At 44.8% G+C, this 20,284-nt stretch overlaps 1 protein-coding gene across 2 annotated transcripts in view; it reads right to left on the bottom strand.

Annotated features, from left to right (window-relative positions):
* Positions 1-20,284, bottom strand: part of ATP8B1 (ATPase phospholipid transporting 8B1) — a 128,034-nt gene that overhangs the window by 64,319 nt on the left and 43,431 nt on the right. For both annotated transcript variants that reach the window (XM_058691974.1, XM_058691975.1), the window contains exon 2: positions 1,138-1,340. In XM_058691974.1, the coding sequence (XP_058547957.1) occupies positions 1,138-1,318 (181 nt within the window). In that variant the 5' untranslated portion in view covers positions 1,319-1,340. The remainder of the gene's footprint in view (positions 1-1,137; positions 1,341-20,284) is intronic.

The raw sequence follows: 20,284 nt of genomic DNA, 5'->3' as shown, positions 1-20,284 counted from the left end.
CCCTACATGGGAGAGCTGGAGAGAGGCAGCCTCTGACCAGAGCAGGAGGAATCATCCCCAAAGTCTCATTTCATGCATGTTGCTCTCTCTACTGGTGAAACAGTTTGAAAAACAAAACAAAACAAAACAAAACAACCCCAAGCTGACCAGGGAGCAGAACCCGGCAGCAAAAATGAGGAGAGCAAGGAGTGACACAAAGTAAGCAGACTTTGGGGGATCTGGGAGGACAGAAGGGCAGTGACAGAGACTTTGGGGAAGCCAGATAGAACCAGAGGTTATTCTGACTGAGGCTGTGGAGACAGCATCCAGAGAGTCAGAAACAGTAATTTCGTGGAGATTCCTAGAAATGAGAATCTAAAGTTATTCAGCTGGAATTTGAGAGACCATGGAAGAAATATTTTGGATCTGAAACCTGGAGCAAATCTGGGGCCCGAAGAGAAAAGGTTCAGCTTCCTCATGGAGCACAACCGCCACAGGAAGAGACCACATTTTCTTGCCAGGGTGGGAGAACCAGCAGAAAACGAAATAGAAAAGCCACAGCAGGAAAAGCATCCTCATAAAAGTAAGGTACACTCCGCTGTGGCCTCAAGGACTGACTGTCTACAGCTATTTTTAAGCACGATTGGTACAGCTGAGTCGTTGTGACAGAGCCCGTGTGGCACACAGAGCCTAAAACAGTTACTGTCTGGCCCTGACCCCTGGTCCAGACCGGGCCTCGAGGTTGCCCTGATTCTGGGCAGGTAGGGCTGTTTGCCGTTGCCCCTCATAGCAAGCAGCCCACACCGCATCATATTCACAAACGGCTGAACCAAAGGTGTGCCAACTCCAAGCTTCCTGGTGCAGTAACAAGCAAACTCCTCCGCATACAAGTCCCTCCTAAAAGTAGACACCAACCAACACCTTCCATTTTCTGGACAGAACGTGTCAGGTGGGTCGACCGGCCCTGCATGCTGGGGACGAAGCGTCCAAACCCATTGTCGTCCAGGCCCATTGCCCCCGTTCTCCCAGCTGTATCCGAAGAGGAGGAAGATACCTCCTGGCCAACCTAACACGGACTGGCCATCCTGTGCACCTGTGGTCGCTGCCCAGTGAGGACAGACAAGGATGAGACCCAGTCTCCGGTCCCAGTGAGGTTACCTTTTCGGAATGCCTCCCGGTTTTCCTCTGCTTCTCTGTTGACTCGATTCTGTTCTGGTTCAACCGCAGCTCCCTGGTCTTCGAGCTCATCTTCTGTTTCATCGTCACTATAGGGAACCACTTCATCATTCGGCTGAGAATCCTCCTCGAATGTCGTTTCTGAGTCTCTTTCAGAACTCATCCTGCTGGCAAACTGGAACTACCTGGTTTAAAAGAAAGAGAAACCAGAGTGAGTTATGACTCGCGCCCAGTTTCTGCCTGAGCCCAGTAGCAATGCCCTTTTAACGGAACATAATTTAAATGAACGTGCAAGTGTGTCTGAACAATGACCCCAAAGTTCAAATTACCAAGCAAATAAGAACAAAACCATTCACAGGGCACCTGGGTGGCTCAGTTGCTTAAGCATCTGACTTCAGCTCAGGTCATAATCTCACAGTTTGTGGGTTCAAGCCCCGCGATGGGCTCTGAGCTCAGAGACTGGAGCCTGCCTTAGATTCTGTGTCTCCCTCTCTCTCTGCCCCTCCCCTGCTCATTCTCTGTCTCTCTGTCTCTCTCTCTCTCTCAGATATAATGAACATTAAAAAAATTAGTGTTGGAATGAGCACTGGATGTTGTATGTAAGTGATGAATCGTGGGAATCTACTCCCGAAGCCAAGAGCACATTGCATACGCTGTATGTTAGCTAACTTGACAATAAATTATACTTTTTAAAAAATTAAAAAAAAGAAGAAAACCATTCATTAGTGATTGCATGCTTGAGCAAGAATTAAGAACAAAAATGTAGCTGCAAACTTTTTTTTTTTAAGCGTATACAAGCTTTAAGGTAGTATTTCAAATTGCGGGTCTCTACCGAGCAAAATAAATTTAACTCGTAACCAACATTAAAATAAAATGAAACAGCTAATAAAGCATCGGGGCACAGCAGGCGTCGTAAGAGTCAGTACTGTTGGATGAAACCGTCTGATGAAACACACACACATTTATTTGCATTGTAGGTCTTAATGCAATTGCATTTCTTACTGCGGGTTGCTGGCAAAGTTTGAGACACAGTGCCCTAAGACATCTGCTTTCCCCTAATGCTAATATTCTGAGCTTTTACTCTGTGATACATTAAAAAAATTTTTTTTAACGTTTATTTATTAATGAGAGGCACAGAGCATGAGCAGGGGAGGGGCAGAGAGAGGGGGAAACACAGAATCCGAAGCAGGCTCCAGGCTGTCAGCACAGAGCCCGACGTGGAGGGGGGGGGGGGGGGGGGTCGAACTCACGAACCACGAGATCGTGACCTGAGCCGAAGTCAGATGCCTAACCGACTGAGCCACCCAGGCGCCCCATACTCTGTGATACATTTAAGGCTTAGATCCTCACCTTTTACTTCCTGGGAGCACTCCCTCACCTCTCTTCCTAACTACCCCCACCGACACCCTGTATCTGGAATTTGTGCTTGTGTGTATGCTGCTGTTTAACGTGAATGCACAAGTGATAAGCACAACTGTAGTCATATTAGGAAAATATTTACACAACTACCATGGGTCACATGAAGATAGCCATGCAGCCTGGCGTTATTTATATAAGCATCATATTGCCATGTACCTGACGTTGTTAATAACAGCGGCTCACATTTATATAGCGTTAACTGGACTCCAGGCCCTGCATGAACTGCTTCACCGACATTGGCTCCTTGAAACTTCCCACACGACCCTGGTGAGGGTACTATTGTTATTCCTACTCTACAGAGGAGAAAACCACAACTCTCTGAATAGCTTGCACAATAATTATTAAAAACGTGCCACAAAGGGGCACCTGGCTGGCTGAATCAGTAGACCATGCAACTTTTGATCTCAGGGTCATGAGTTCAAGCCCCATGATGGGTGTATAGCTTACTTAAAAAAAATTTTGCAGCAAAACAATTGCTTTCCAAGGAGGGATCTTCTATATTCTACTCTTCTGTTACAGCGTCTTATACGTTTTCATCAAGGGTTAGTTGCCATGAGTGGAACTACTTAGTTGATTGCATGCTTTGTATCAAATCTAGCATCTTGGACCTGTGAAGTTTTATAGCCATAACTGAACATGTATGAAATGTTTAAATATTTATATTATCTATTATTAATACGTATTATCATATATTATATATTTATAATATAGATATATTTTGTACAATATTATTTACAACCATAAAACCCAGAAGCAACTTGGGTGTCCAATGCTTGGTAACTGTGTAAATAAATTGTGATATCGTCACACTATGAGACAATTTAGATCATGATCCGAAGCATTTTTTTTTTTTTTAAGTTTTTATTTATTTTTGAGACAGAGAGAGACAGAGCATGAACGGGGGAGGGTCAGAGAGAGAGAGAGGGAGACACAGAATCGGAAGCAGACTCCAGGCTCTGAGCCATCAGCCCAGAGCCCGACGCGGGGCTCGAACTCACAGACCGCGAGATCGTGACCTGAGCCGAAGTCGGACACTCAACCGACTGAGCCACCCAGGCGCCCCAATCCGAAGCGCTTTTAATGACTCTGGAAAAGTCCAAACATGTTGAGTTGAAAGGTGGGTTAACAATCCGTATGTATAGAACAGTCCCAGTTACTCATTTATTCACTGTCCAAAATGTCAACAATTGCCACGCATCCTTTACGTGAAATGACACGTCAAGTGCTCGATTCAGTACCCAGCATACGGTAAATACCCAATACAGTGCTAACACAACAGAAAGTACACAAACGTGATTTCGTGATTTTCAATTCTTTCCAGAACTAGAAAAAATGTCCTTTATAATAACAAATGAAATGGTGTGGGGATTTATCCCTTCATGCATTTCCATCTCCTGAAATCACTTCTAAACTGTATGTGCCTCTCACCAGGAGGTAACATATTAGACTATTTATTATAGAACTACACTTAAGCACAGGCGGATTCCGTTTAAAAACCTTTTGATTGCAGAATGAAACATTTTCCTGCTCTCCCAATTTTCTGTGCGCTAGTAAATAACTCTATCTCGGGGTTTCATACATGTCTCATTTGTGGTTTTGTAATATACTGCCACCCATGCTTTAGCTGCTATTTAAATTTAATACACTCTCTTTAAAATTCCCAAGCTCTTAAGGGCAAAACTTTTGCCAACAATCTTTCAGAACAAAAATGATGGAAATGGTTCAAGCAGGACCACCCCGTGAGATAGATAATATTGTCCCACCTTACAGATAAGGACACTGAGGGTCAGCTGCTAAGTGGCGTAAGTTAGGATCTCATGTCTCCGTTATAGGGACATGTACGATATTAATGAGTCTGAAAGCACCATTATAGAAACAATTTTTCTTTTATCGTAGTACATAACATAAACTCAACCACTTTAACCATTTTTAGGTGTCCAGGTCAGGGGCGTTAAGCGCATTCTAGAAACATTTTGCACGTGATCGGTTCCCTCATCATTATTACGGCCAAGTGTCTCCGTGCTTATTTCCCACATTAAGACTGGATCCAGTCTTTCGAGGTTGAGGGAGGAGACAGAACAAAGGAGTGGATTCAACAGCCAGGAAGATGGGATCCAGGGTGAGCAAAGGCATTGCATAACCGGCCAGCTCAGCACTGGAACACCCACCCCAGGCCAGACTGTGTGGGCTGCTTGGAAAGCAGAGCTCTGAGCTGAGCGGAAGTTCTCTGCAGTGTGTGTGCGTGTGTGTATGTGTGTGTGTGTGCGTGTGCGCGTGTGTGCGTGTGTATGTAAAATGCAGACACACATGGGAACCATTTAGCTCTCTCATCAGAGCACGACCAAAGAAAAACTGGGAAGAAATCCTTTCTTTGAAGCCCTGAGTGACGTAAGCCACTTTCCTGCTCTAAGCCATGATGTGAAGAAGGCAGGCACTATCTAGAATGTGGATTTGGAAACTTTGTTGTGTCCCTTACCACCCTGCAGCACACTGCAGCCCTGTGTGCACTTGCTCAGCCTTCATGAAGCACCTGCCAGGTGCTGACTACCACCCAGGCACTGGGAACAGACCCTTTGGAGACTACCAGGTCAGTCAGGGATCCAGGTAAGTAAACTATACATGACAGCCACGAGACACAGCAAGGCTAATCATTTCTGCCTGAACATACACCTCCCGTCCATTCCTGCCTCTCCGTCTCCAAGGCCACCACCCTAATCCGCACTGCCATCACCTCTCTGCTGCAATGCTGCAAATACACTCTAATTACACGCCTACAGTCAACTTCCGAACAGCTTCCAGTCAACTTCTTGCCACTCTCCTGCTTAGACCTACTTCCTATGTGTTAGGGACAAAGCTGTGTCCCCTTCAAAAAATCATAGGCTGAAGCCCTAACCCCCAATGTGACTGTGTGGGGAGATCAGGCCTTTAAAGAGGTAAATAATTTTATAAGGGTGGGACCCTAACCCGACAGGTCTGGTGTCCTTACAAGACGAGAGAGAGACGTCACGGAGCTCTCTCTCTCTTTCTGTGCACGCACAGAGGAAGGGCCACAGAAAGATGACGGCCGCCTACAAGCTAAGAAGATGGCCTCCCCAGAAACTAACCCTACTGGCACCTCAATCTTGGACTTCCAGCTTTCAGAAATATGAGAAAATAAATGTCTATGGTTTAAGCCACCTACTCAGTAGTATTTTGCTACGGGAGCCCAAGCAGATCAATATACTATGGGTTCCCACTACTCTTTAAATCCAAGCTTTCCCCCAACTCTGGGAGCTCTGCGCCCTCCTACAACTTCTTTCTTCCTCACTAATCCTCAGCCCCATGGCCCTGCTTTCAGCTTAAGCAAGTGAAATCTTTCCTGCCTCAGGGCCTTTGCACATGCCCTTCCTACTGCCTGAAATGCTCTTCTCTCAGTTCTCTTCATGGCTATTATTTCTCAGTCTTTAGCTCTCAAATTCAATATCCACTTTCACTGATGGTGTTAAAGAGGTACCTGCCCTCTTCTTCCTACCACCACCAATCTCCAAAACACTTACTTTTCTCTTTCCTTCCTAGCACTTACCATGATTTTTAAATATACATTTGCTTTTACTTGTCATCTGCCTCTTCCACGAGACTACAAACTCTACAAGAACAGAGTCCCATCTGGGAATACTCAGTGCCTACCCTCTAGTTGCCACTCAAAGATTTGGGGGAAAGAACAAATTCACTTTTGATAAAGCCCTCAAGGATTTAGAGAGTAATCTTCTACCAAAAACAAAGATATCTTTACCATCTCTCCATAGCTCCTATCCACCACACCGTAAAAGAGTTCAATTAGTCACTGGATGAAGGGGGAAAGTTGACAGCAATAAGAGCGAATAAAAACTTCTACGTTCAGAAGTTGTACACGGTGGAGATTTTTAGGAGTCTCACTCTATCAAGGTCACTGAGAACTTATTGCCTAAGATTTTACTACCTACACAAAACTAAATCAGCCTGTGGGAAGGTACTGAAGGTATTGAAGTTAAGCCCTGATCTTTCTTTTTTATCACCTGCCATATGACAAGTGTCTAACACACAGGAGGCCCTTTTGCCTCTGTCCCTTAGGGGGTTTAGAGTCCGGAGGGGAGTTCGCAAATTACAGCCTACAGGCCAGGTTCGGCCGACCACCTGTTTTTGCAAATCAAGTTTTATTCAAACACGTCCTTGCTTATTCCTCCTTGTATCGTCAATGGCTGCTTTTATACCATAGCGGAGTTGAATGGTTGTGATGGACACCATATGGCCTCAGACTGTAAAATATTTACTATCTGGCTCTTTACAGAAAACGTCCGTTGACCTGTGGACTAAAACAAAAGATACTAAGAGACAGCGGCGAAACAAGTGCTTAATATCAAAGGCTCACAACCAGAGGAAATCATCACTGACCTGGGTAAATCGGGCCTGGTTTGGGAATAGGAAATAAACGACCAGGGGCAGTGGTGGGAAAATGCCCCTAATACAGTTTTCCTATTGATTGGGAATAGTAGTGTCTCAATTATTGCGAGCTGTGTAACTGGAGAGGACACACGCTGGCCCAGCCAACAGACCATCATCTCCCTCGTCGCATGAGCAGGTGGTGATCGTGTGTCTACTAACACAGCCGTACCCGGTGCAGGGTGGTACTTCTTTGGAATCAAGGCGTCCAAAGTTAGTGGGACAACAATCAACCAAGGCGTCCAAAGTTAGTGGGACTAGATGTTAGGGCAAGTAGGCAAAAGATTTATCAGATTTTTTTTTTTAATTCATCAAAGGGATATAACATTCAAGGATTGTTCTGGTCACATGATCTTTAGAAATTATTCTTACTCAGCTCCTGCTTAATCTGAAAAGCAGCATGGTTTATTGAAAGGAATATGGGTCTGCATTCCATTCCCAACCGTACCACTCACTAATTTATAACTTGGGTGGATTCCTTCACATTTTCGAAGCTCCTTTCTCTCATGTGTAAAAAAAAAAAAAAAGGAGAGAGAGAGACAGAGACAGAGAAAGAAGGGTAGGGGATATCTACCTTCCAAATACTGTGAGAATTCCTTTTGATAACTGAAGGTTGTAAAAGCCCCTAGAGATAGCCCACAGAGAGTAGGTACAATATACAGGCTAGTTTCCATCAGGTTCTTTTCAGACTCCTTGAGAGATGGAGGTGCAAAACAAAGACTTAACATCCACCTGCCACAGGGGACAACTCCTCGTCCGTCCCCTCCACTTGCTCCTTCCCAAGAAAGGGGCCTTGATACAAGTACCGATCAGAGCCTGCAGCCCTAAGTGGGGGGGGGGGGGGGTCATGTGATCCCATTACCTGATTTTATTTAAATTTTTTTTTTTTCAACATTTTTTATTTATTTTTGGGACAGAGAGAGACAGAGCATGAACGGGGGAGGGGCAGAGAGAGAGGGAGACACAGAATCGGAAACAGGCTCCAGGCTCCGAGCCATCAGCCCAGAGCCTGACGCGGGGCTCGAACTCACGGACCGCGAGATCGTGACCTGGCTGAAGTCGGACGCTTAACCGACTGCGCCACCCAGGCGCCCCTCATTACCTGATTTTAAAGTCAGGTAGTGTGTGGGTTGCTTCCCACCTTGCCATCTCCATGAGAGCAACACGCAAGGATGGGCTGTGCCTCCTGGCGACCATCCTCCTCTCTCCCTGTTCTGTCCCTGTCCAGTTAGCAGACTCCAGACTTTTCTGCAAGCCTGCCTAAAAAAGATCACAGGGTAGAGGAGATGGTGGGGGAGGAGAGGGACCAAGAGGCATCATTTATACCAGAGCTCGATTTGGGTCTTTTCCAGCTCTTAATAAAGTGGCACTTCATCTTCCATCCTGCCTTCTGTTGTGTTCAGCCCTCTTGGTCATAAACCCCCAAGGACAAAAGGGGTGAAGGACAGAGTTTCCAAACCTGGATCCTAACACCCCATCACTTGTCACCTTTATATACTTGGCTACGAGCTACCCGCAAAGTGAATGAATGAATGAATGAAATCCTTATTCCTTTGTGGGAGAGGAGGCGCCAAAGGAGTGAGAAAAAGAGAACCCAGGCAAAAAGAATGACCTTCCTGCTTTGCAATAAAAGCTTTAAGTCAGCAGGAACGAAAACACAACCTTTTGCTGCTATCACAAGGTTTCTCGATTTAAAGGGAGGAAAAGTAGGAACAAAAAGTTGAGTTTTGTCATGGCTAGGGTATGATCTGTGTGCATACGCAAGGGGCTCAGAGGCCGGGGAAGGCCAAGTGTGCCTGGTCAATGACAGCTTTGTCGTAGGACTGGATTCCTGTCCAACTAGACAGTAAGGGTCACAAAATTCATTTTTGTTCATTCTACATCATCTTTTTTTTATGGCTCTTAAAGCCTCAAGAAGAAAGGGTATTTCTTTTTTTTTTTAAGCATGATTTTTTTTTTTTTTAATTTTTTTTTTTTTTTCAACGTTTTTTATTTATTTTTGGGACAGAGAGAGACAGAGCATGAACGGGGGAGGGGCAGAGAGAGAGGGAGACACAGAATAGGAAACAGGCTCCAGGCTCCGAGCCTCAGCCCAGAGCCTGACGCGGGGCTCGAACTCACGGACCGCGAGATCGGGACCTGGCTGAAGTCGGACGCTTAACCGACTGCGCCACCCAGGCGCCCCAAGAAAGGGTATTTCTAAGATGTGTCTTAATTATATTTAATTCATATTGATTTAATATACTATATTAAATATAAAATTAATTTAATTAATATATTAATTTAATTAATATTATTAACGATAATGCAAAGTATTTAACATAATGTAGATCATGATATAATAAATTTGTGCATTAGATTTTTATGTCTTCTATACTATGTATGTTTTTATTATGTGTTCTAAACTAAATATAATAAATTACAACTCTGGCAGGCAGATACTGTGATGCCTCCCATGATGCCACCACCTGGCGTTCACGCTCTCACGTAACCCCCTCCCCATGAGCGTGGGCTGGACGTAACACCTTGCTTTCAACCAACCTAATATAACACAGGTAATGGGATGTTTTAGTCATGATTAGGTTACAAGAGACTACGACTTCTTCTTGCCAGCCAGCTCTCTCCCCTTCCTGGCTTTAATGAAGCAGCTGTCCTATGGAGGGGCTCACATGGCAAGAAACTGAGTGACTCTCCAGCCAATAGCCAGCAAGGAGCTGGACTCTTCAGACCAACAACCCCCAATGAAATGAATACGTACAACAAGGGGACCACAGCTGGCCATATGTATTGTATATTTGGAAGTTATGAATAGAGTAGTCTTAAAAGTTATCACAAGAAAAAATTCTAAGTATATGAGGGTGATGAATATTAACTAAGTTTATAGTTGTATATACCTATATCAAAGCGTTATGTGGTATACCTTAAACTAAAACAAGGTTATCGGCAATTATACCTCAATAAAACTGCAAAAAAAGGTTTTTTTCAGGGTGGGGGATGGAAATGAATTTTGCCAACAATCACATGAACTTGGAGGTGGATCCTGCCTCACTCTAGCCTTCAGATGAGACCCCAGCCTGGACTGATGCCTTAATTGCGCCCTTGTGAGAGAGACCCTGGAACAGAGGACCCCACTAAGTGGTGCTGGATTCCTCATCCACAAAAACCGGGAGCTAACAAAAGGGTGTTGCTTTAAGCTGCCAAGTTTTGGAGTACTTTGGAACAAGAGAGAACTAACACGCATATCCTTGATCACAAATAATAATGATTCTGGGTAAGTAATGAATATGGCCATGATTATTTCCCAGTTATCCTGAAGAAGAGCCCAATCTAGGAGGGCGGCAGAAACCTTCTCTATTATCCTAGTTGGCACCAGACACCTGCCCACCCTACTTGGAATCTGCCCGATACTCTTGAGAGTAAAATCCGAGAAGCTTGATGACATATAATTAGGCGATCTCTTGAAGCAATAATAATAAAGCTTATCTAAGATCTAGATTAAACTTAAACTTTATACAGTTACCAAAGCAACAGGACTCTACTGTCCCTAGGACAAACAGGGTTTATATATACATATATATATATATATATATATATATATATATGTGTGTGTGTGTGTGTGTACACACACACACACACATATACGCACACACATATATATAACCTTTTTTTATTTCTTCCTAAACCAAAACCTAGAAAGCCTGGAAGCCTGGAATAACTATCATAAAACTAAGGGACCATTGATGTCACTACCGTGGGGGGCAATCAGCCAAGACCTTTACTCAGGATAGAAGAGGCTTCTCTGAGGGCACCTGGGTGGCTCAGTCGGTTAAGCACCAGACTTCAGCTCAGGTCATGATCTCCCGGTTTGTGAGTTCAAGCCCTCTCTCTGACCCTCCCCTACTCGTGCTCTGTCTCAATCTCGCTCAAAAATAAACAAACTTTTTTGTTTTTTTTTTACTTAAAAAAGAAAAGAAAGAAGAAGACAAAGCTTCTCGAGGTCCGCAGCGTCAAGCTCTCGGTTCCTCTGAAAGTCCACCGCGGAGCGCTTTGCCACAAAGGAGCTGACCACCATCGCATATGCACGGCTCTGCTGGCTACCGTCGCAAAAGGTGCAGGGGAAACCTAAGAACTCTGACTTCTCAGAGAAAGGCAGTTTTTTTTCTTTTTCCTGGTGCAACTTAACAGGATTTCTTGGTGATATTGTCCCAACTCTGTCATGAGCTGGCTGGTGTCCTCCAGCAAGGACGACTACTTCCTGTTAAGATGAGGCGCCCTCTTACAGCTCACCAAGTAAGTTTCACACCCTGCGCCTCCCACGGTCATCATGGACTTATTCTGAGATGTGCGGCCAGGCGCATTTGTTGCCCTTTTACCAAAGAGAGTGGTGAAGCCCGGGGGTGTTCGGCTCGGTGACATCAGATGACAGTCAAGCCCTCTGCCTGCACAGCCAAATCTGTGTCATACAGACCGTGCGGTTCGGTCAACACAGGTGGCTTCAGACTGGAATTCAAGTTCTGTCCAGGAAACTCCTGAGCCTGATCCCCTATTTCAAGCAGCCGCTGCTTTCTCCGGCCACACACCAACTGGGCGCCTCATCAGTCACGAGAAAAACGTAAGCGACAGAAATGGAGACACTGACAAGAGAAAGAAAGCAAACTTTGTGATCTCTCCTACACCAATGGGTGGGAAAATGTTAACGCTCCCCAGTTTCTATCACGTAGGCGTGTACTTAAATCAAGAACTCTCTCTCCTAGGTGTTTTGAGCTGGGAATATGGGAGTCATATAGGCGAGCCAGCACTCAGGGTGGACGGGGGGAGAGGTTTTCAGGGAGGAGGAAGATCCGGGGGGGAAGGCTGGGCAGCATCCAGTGTGAGGCACCTGCCCACCTTGGAGGTTTAGGGGTACAAAGAGAAGAGCTGGGGAAGGGCTGTCTGGAGTCCCCTTCCCTGGTCCATGAGGGCTTGGCCAGGCTCTGTTCCAGAGAGCCAGAGGAACCAGCAGAGGCGTCTGCAAGGAAAGGAACATGACCCACACGGTGCTTCAGGAAGATTAATCTGATAGAGGAGGGAGTGTGGGTGGCCCGGAAGGTGAGAGCCAGGCAGGGACACTGGCCAGAGGTCACCCTGAACACCGAGCATCGTCCATCATGGTTTCGTCATCTGTAAAACCAAGCAGTTCGAGTCGTATTACCTCTGCAGCCACATTCAGAAACAACACTCCTTGTGTGAATGTCACTGAAGCAAGGAGGAATAAAGGCCTGAATTAGGGTGGTGGCAAACTGGAAAAATGTGTTTCAAATTAAGGCCGGGTGGGGCTGCCATGCTTTTGTCTGGAAAACTATGGGGAAAAAAAAAAAAACAAAAGTAAACAAAAGACTAGAACCGGTTCCCATAGGATAATAATGCCAGAATTCCCCCAAATGTTTACTTTAGAGACTCAGCCTCAATCCACAATGTATTTTTATGATAAATACCGAAAGTTACCAGGAAAAAAGCACTGTTGTTTTTGCAGTCAAGCTCCATAGTCACTTGTCAGTGACAATGGCCTCATTTCGACTTTGTTGCGATTGCCTCTATGATTAGGTTTTTGAATTATATTCATGCTTAAGTACTGTAAAACCATTGGGGCTTTACAACTCATAACTGCCCGAGAGCAAACCTCCAAGGAAAAATGAAAAATAAATCTGTCGAGTTATTTACTTTCATGTTTGAAGAGTCACCAGCCTGTTGAGAAAGAGACGCATTTAACATAAAGACTACACTACAGAAAGACATAAGAGTCAGCACAGTTTTCCAGAACTAACTATAATAAACCTTAACATTTGACGTCTACAAAGGGACAGCTTATATTCCCCATTCAGAGTCAATAGGACTGCTTGTTTGAATAGAAGGGGAAAGAGAAGATGCAGATGTGTAAGTAATTGGACTAATAGACACAAATAAGAAACACACAGACGTGTAAGTAACTGGAATAATAAAGTTACTCTTTCTAGCAATCAAAGAAGGCACATGGATGAAAACCAAGACACCATTTATGCCTATTAAGTTAATATTCGATGACTACATCTCATGCTGCCTGGGTTTAGCTGAATGAATGAATTCCTTCTCTCATACCTCTCTCTCTCTCTCTCTCTCTCTCTCTCTCACACACACACACACACACACACACACACACTGCTGCTAGCATTGAAAGTGGTACATTCCTTATGTATGAAAACAATATAACAACATTTTACGCACCAAGAACACGAAAGATATTAATAACATTTGACCCAATGATCTCATCTATAGAAGGTCTGCCAATATAAACAAACAAGTAAAATAACTATTCACACAAAAGGTTTGATTGTCATGGTTAGCTATAAAAAGCAGGAACAGAAACCACCTGAAAGTCCAAGAGGATAATGGTTCTATAAATGATGACTTTAGGGTAGCCACTAAAAATGGCAGCCAGAGAAACGTAGGGAATGTTTTCAATACAACATTAAAAGGGGAAGTCAGAAATCAGAATTGTGTCCTAATGCTGCAGCTTTGTAAATAATACATAGGCACATTTTAGAAAATAATTTTTTGCTCTGAAAGAAGAGACTTACAGTGTGTGTTTCTCTTTCCAAAATAATCACCAATTGATAACCCCTACCTACCCCTTGTAGCCAAAGACTACCAAGCTGTCAGTTGCGTCCTGGGCTCACTTCATGAAATCCTTACAACATACCCCCAAAGAAACTATCATCCTCGCTTTGAAGGCTTTAGTACAGGTTAGGTGACTTCTACAGGGTCATACGATGAGGTTTCAACCAGATCTATCTGCCCCCACATTTCTTAAGATCTGTCACAGAGGCAGAAAAATTGCCTCAGGGTATGAGGACTATGCCCACCCACGGTTTCTTTACTATCAGCCTCTCTCTTTGCAAATGACTGAAAAACCAAAAACAGCCGCACTAGAGCAGGCTGATGTCATCCAGAGGCGGTGTCTGAGCTCAGAGAAGCGAGGGCTCCCGTGTTGGGGCAGGAAAGGTGAAACCTACCGCGTTTACTCCTTTGTATCACTGCACCTTCCCAGAGCCTTAGTAAACGCTAAGATTCCAGTTCTCTCCTAACCCTCCTAAGATGCCATGAAATCTAGTCTGCGTCTGTTTTTTCCCTCGAAGAGCCCTTGCTGGGTGCCTGGGTGACTCAGTTGGTTAAGCATCTCATTCTTGGTTTTGGCTCAGGTCATGGTCTCACGGTTAGTGAGATCTGGCCCCACGTTGGGCTATTAGTACAGATTCTGTCTCTCCCTCCCTCTCTCTCCCCCTCCCCCATGCTCACAGGCTTGCTCTCTCTCTCCAAATAAATAAATAAACATTAAAAAAAAAAGAGAGAGAGAGAGTCCTCGCTGACCTAAACTCTATACGGATGGAGACCCCAACCCAGTGACCTTCATGCGCCAAGGACAACAGACCTCAAGAGCCCTGGACACAGGTCCAGTAACAGAGTGATTTGAAAAGTTAGCTCCTCATCCCTCGTCATCTGCATTGTAAAGCTCTGTGGCCTCCACCACTGCAAATACAAGCAGTCTTAGAACTCCCTCCTTGCACCCTTTCTATACGTAAGTAGGCTTCACGTTTGCCAGATATTCACCTATAACTATGCACCAAGGTTTAAACGGATATCACGTATGACTGACACATCAAGTAGGACTGGGACGCTTACCAGATATTTTTCTAGACACTGCCCTGGTTTCATGAATATCTGAGTCTGGTCAACAGAACTTTGCGTTCCATTTGAAAGTTAACACCTTCACAGATTCTGGGTGCCAGAAGTCCAAGGGATGAGGGCCACATCTTATATTTGGTCACTGTCTCCTCTGCTGGGTCTAAAGTCAGCCCAGGGGATTCAACTTAGATTACAAACCCTTCCCAGACAGCTGAATTCACACCCGAAGGTTTGGACCAAGACCATGTTGCAAACATGTGGTTAATATTTTATATGTCCTCTGGAAACACTTACATTTGGCTTGGACCATCCCCAGAGCTTCTGACAGACACAGTTCTAACTATCTGTTCTGGCTTTCGGATTTTGGACCAGGTAAAGGAACAGGGGTGCCTCGGTGTCCACATACCCGATGGTTCTCAGAATTTGTAATAACGCTTAAACAGCTTCCGAAGCGCTCAGGGTTTTCGCGGGATGATGCTGGTGAGTGTTTCCAAGAGAGCAGACACATATTCTATGTACCAAGCACAGGGCTGATGGCTTGATATACGTTAACTTAGTATCATTTGTCGAGAGTCAAATTACTCTCTCCATTTTACAGATGAGGAAATGGATTCAGAGATTAAGTTCTTTGCCCAAGCACGTATAGGTGGTTAACTGGGATAAAACTCCCGGTCAACAGTCTATGCTCTTAGTCACAACGCTCCGTACTTAATTGTACTTATTAATATCTCCGTGGCACAAAGTGGAGAAGAGCTAGTTAATCCACTTTAACCTGAAGAGACAAATAACTACAAGACATACAGTTAAATTTATGTTGGAGCTAGAATGGGTGGGTGTCCAGCCATCCCAGCATCATCCTCTTGACTGCGAAACTCCGGGGCTGGCGTGTGTGGAAAATGAGAAAGAGGGAGGGGCATAAACCGGAGAACCCTTCTAGCAAGTGTGTGTCCACCCTTGGAAGAGATTTTCTCTGCTGTTACCTAGAATCCAGGTCTCTGACTTTGTATGAAATGCCTTCTGCCCTCTGTTTACATGGAGGAAAGCAGTCCCTCCAGCTACCCGGTGTCCCCCTGGCCTCTAGTCTGCACACTCCCCACGCGGACTGTTCAGGTGGTTTTCCAGGTGCCCCTGCACACCGCTCCTCTGCACAGATTCTAGAACAGCAGTTCGGCTGATGTCTCTTTTTATTTATTTTTTAATTTAAGAGAGAGCATGAGCGCATGTGTGCGGGGGGGGGGGGGGGGGGATGGCAGGGGAAGGGAGGGGAGGGGAGGGGAGGGGGGGGGAGAGAGAGAGAGAGAGAGAGAGAGAGAGAGAGAGAGAGAGAGAGAGAAGAGAATCTTAAGCAGGCTCAACACTCAGTGTGGAGCCCAACGTGGGGCTGGATCCCACGACCTTGAGATCATGACCTGAGCCCAAATCAAGAGTCTGACGCTCAACCAAATGAGCCACCCAGGCGCCCCTTCCATCTCTTTCAAATCTGACAACAGAATACTAGAGAATTTTTATTTAAGGAATTATGGCTTTCAAAAATAAAATAAATAAAAGGATACAATGACTCCTGCCTTAGCCCATTTTCCCAAGGAACTAAGAATGAGAGAGGTGCGTGATATTGTGATTTCGAATGAAAAATATGCATTTGGTTTTCTTCCCATCCCTGGCACAGAGCTCCTAAAACCCTTGGAATTTCCCAAGTGATGGGAGCGATAAACTTCTTTTGTTATGTTAATGAGGTGGTTTTTGGAAAGTACCTAGGTAACCTGAAGAGAGGGGACCGACGGGGGCGGGAGAGGAATTCAGTCACCAATGGCCACTGATTTCATCAGTCGTGCCCATGTAATGAAGTCTCCATAAAAACCCCAAAGGAGGGGGTTTGGGGTTTCGGGGTTGGTGAACACGCGAAGATTCGGGGAGAATGATCCTCCTGGAGAAGACACACAAGCTCTGCACCTTTCCTCATGCGTTGCCCTGTGCTCCTCTGCCATCTGGCTGTTTGTGAGTCATCTCCTTTTGTAACAAACCAGTGATCTAGTAAGTAAAATGCTTCTGAGTTCTGAGAGCTGCTCTAGCGAATTAAGTCTACCCAAAACGGGGGGTCGTCGGAACCGGCCAACTAGAGCCTGTCCGTCATAAGCAGCAGGTGACAATCTAGACTGGCAGTGGGCGTCCGAAGTCAGGGAGAAGGCAGTGTTGTGGAACTGAGCCCTGATGTTATCTCCAGGTAGACAGGGTCAGAATTGTGCAGAATTGTAGGACACCCAGCTGGTGTCAGAGAATAGCTCAGTGGTGTGGAAAAACCACACACGATGGGGATTGGGTGCAGAATCCTTAACGCGATGGATCCCAATTCCCGCAGCCACTCAGGGACAGGCTGTCCCTGCCGGGACCAACCAGGGGGAGGAGGAGTTCATTGGTCCAGCTTGCCGGTACTAAGAAAGCACATCCCCTGTAGAGGATTCAAAAAATGGTGGCAAAACCAACTAAAAAGTCATAATTTGTATTACTTTATTATCACCATGAATGGAGAAGGTCAGTGATAAAATACTCCTCTCAAAAATCTTTTTTGCTATCATTACCGCTCAGTTTTGTTTTTGTTTTTGTTTTACTGCAACATTTTGGCAACGTTAAGTGTCACATAAGCACTTTAATTTTTTTTTTTTTTAAGTTTCTTTTGAGAGAGAACGCTGCAGGAGGGGCAGAGAAAAAGGGGAGAGAGAAAATCCCAAGCAGGCTCCGCACCATCAGCTCAGAGCCTGAGGCGGGGCTCAAACTCTCAAACCATGAGATGGTGACCTGAACTGAAATCAAGAGTCGGACATTTAACTGACTCGGCCACACAGGTGCCCCCCAAATAAGCACTTTAAAAAAGGACTTATCCCTCCCCCCCCACCAAAAAAAAAAAAGAAAAAGACTTATCCTATAATAAACACTGGATTCTATGGAAGCTAATTCTGAATACTTCTGGTACACAACATCCCCCACCCCCCTACAAGGGATGTTAAAAGTCAGATATTGCTTATTCTGTCTATAAATTCAGAATTCACCTCCCTACCATGACTGTGTACCTACAGGGGAAAACTGTGGGTAGCTTTTGTTAACAACTTGTATAATTAAAACATAAGTGACCATATTTTCTTTTCTCTCTTCCAATTACCCAAAGATAAACATGCTATGTTTTACCACTTAACTAGGTTTTAAGAATTATTTGCAGGGAATACCCAGAAGAAACTGGTATTTAATGCAAATAAGGACAGCCCGCTCAGGTAGGTATGATTAATGCAGGCCTTGCACAAACATCTATTCTGATCTGCATTTTAAGAGAAAACGTAAACCCATAGAGGTATCTAATACTGATTAAAACATCAAAATGTTTTGAGGTTTTTACAGAATGCCAATTAAATAAGCTTCCTACTCCATCTCTTAAAAAATCATGACCCCCCCAAAAATGCCAGTTCATTCCAGAACATTCTATGGTGATATTTTCTCTCCTTTGTCAACATTTGCTTCCCTTTTGGGAACAGTAGCTCGGTGGTGAGGGCTTGGGTTTGACTTAGCAACACCTACCCCACTCCCAACCTCCACTTGCAATGCCACGTGATACAGGAAGAGCTTTCATTTAAACTCTTAAGTGAAACAAAATGTAAAGCAGCCAACCAAGATACATGTGAATATTTTTGCTCTTTTACAGCCCCCCCTTCTCCATAGATCCAGAGTTCAACCCCCATCTCTCCCAAGGGCTTTTTTTTTTTTTTTAACGTTTATTTATTATTGAGAGACAGAGAGACACAGAGCATGAGCAGGGCAGGGGCCGAGAGATCGAGAGACATAGAATCTGAAGCAGGCTCCAGGCTCTGAGCTGTCAGCACAGAGCGCGACGCGGGGCTCGAACTCACAAACCGCGAGATCATGACCTGAGCCAAAGTCGGATACATAACCCAAGGGGGAAAAAAAAACTACTTAAAGCCTTTGAATACCGCACAGATTTGAACTTCGAGCATTTGGAACTAGTTAAAAATCTTTTCGAAGCATGTTTTAAAAGCACTCTGAAATCAGTTGTGCTCTGGGTTTACCTAAGGCCGTCCCTCAGTATTTCATAGTTGTGACACATGCTTTGTCATCATATAGTCAATGAAAAGCCAAACTACACTCAAGGCCCAATGTTAATTTCTTGGCCACAAAAGAGGCCACCTCTGAGCACTCTTCAGCCAGACCTGCCTAACAGGTCTGTCCCACCCCAACCCAAACGCAGAGGCTACACCCTCCCTTTTCCTCCTTTTCACCTTGGAGCTCTGGCTGTAACGAATTTGTATCTTCACTTTCCGAAGTCGAAAACCCCGTGCCCAGAAAAGAATGCTGCCCCATCCCTGATGCAGCTAATTTGTATGTGTTTGCCTGTATCACATGAGATTTACATATTACAGAGGCTGGTCCCTGTTTAAACTCTTAGGCTATCTATAAGAGAGGACTCCTTTGAATGAGACTGACATTTTGCCGTCTAGACCAAATACAAAACGCAGTTAGTGTTCAACGCATTCTGAAATCTGAGTTAACAGCTCTCAAGAAATGGCTGTGGTAGGTCAGATGAGAAATCTCTGGGATTATTCCAGGTGTCTTCACAAGCTATTGACAGATCGTCTGAGTCACGTGCCTCTGTGCAAGTTATTAGTGTCACACAGCTTTAGAAATTAGCCTGGTCTACCTGTTGCCCACGCCCCATGGCAGGCACCTCTCTGCTCTGTCTCCCACCCACTCGCAGGGACACATTCACATATTGCTCGCCAAGGCCAACAGGCACTTTGTTCCCACATCCTCATATCCTGATGTAATGGCTTTTTCATCTGCTCGTGAACTTACTGTCTGCCCAACCCATTCTTTATACTCTACCTTGTATCGTGGTTGGTCTTGTTTCTAATAGAAAATTCCAAAGGCTCAGGACCAAGCCCTATGTCTCTTGTGTCCCAAGTGAGGCAGAATCCCTTACCACTTATGACCGGGGGGACCTTGGGGAAAATATCCTCAGCAAGCCTCCTCCATTTACAAAATGAAGACAAGGCCTACTTTACACAGTCCTCAACCTTAATCTCACGTAAAACCCTCAGCAGGGCGTATGGTACCTGGGACTCAAGCATCTACAGAGTGAACAATTTCAGTGATCCATTCGTCAGAAAATGCAACAAGACAGCATAAACAGGATAGCATGAATAATATTTTTCGCAATAAAAGTTTATTAAAAACTAAAAGCCTGATAACTGAAGTTAGGCTTCAGTGGGCCAGAGGGCCAGAATGAGGGGTTATCATCTGTATCCAAATCCTACCTCCTTTTCCTTCCATCACCCTTTCTCTAGCCACTGGGGTAAGTTTTCAGAGAACTAGGACTGTGTAAGGCATCATATATTTTCTAGATTATAAATAACTCCAAGACCCCTTAAAAAGTGGACCCCGATGAAAACAAGCAAAACTATCATTCTAGTATCATCTAGAGAAGAATGGGAGTTGGTAATCTAACCACTCAAACGCAGATTTTTGTTTTCCTCCAAGTTTGCATAGCAAACAC

This window comes from Neofelis nebulosa, chromosome 11 (genome assembly GCF_028018385.1).
Source record: "Neofelis nebulosa isolate mNeoNeb1 chromosome 11, mNeoNeb1.pri, whole genome shotgun sequence".
Taxonomy (NCBI): Eukaryota; Metazoa; Chordata; class Mammalia; order Carnivora; family Felidae; genus Neofelis; species Neofelis nebulosa.
Note: the sequence above shows the minus strand (reverse complement) of the source record. Positions and strands in the feature narration are given on the sequence as shown.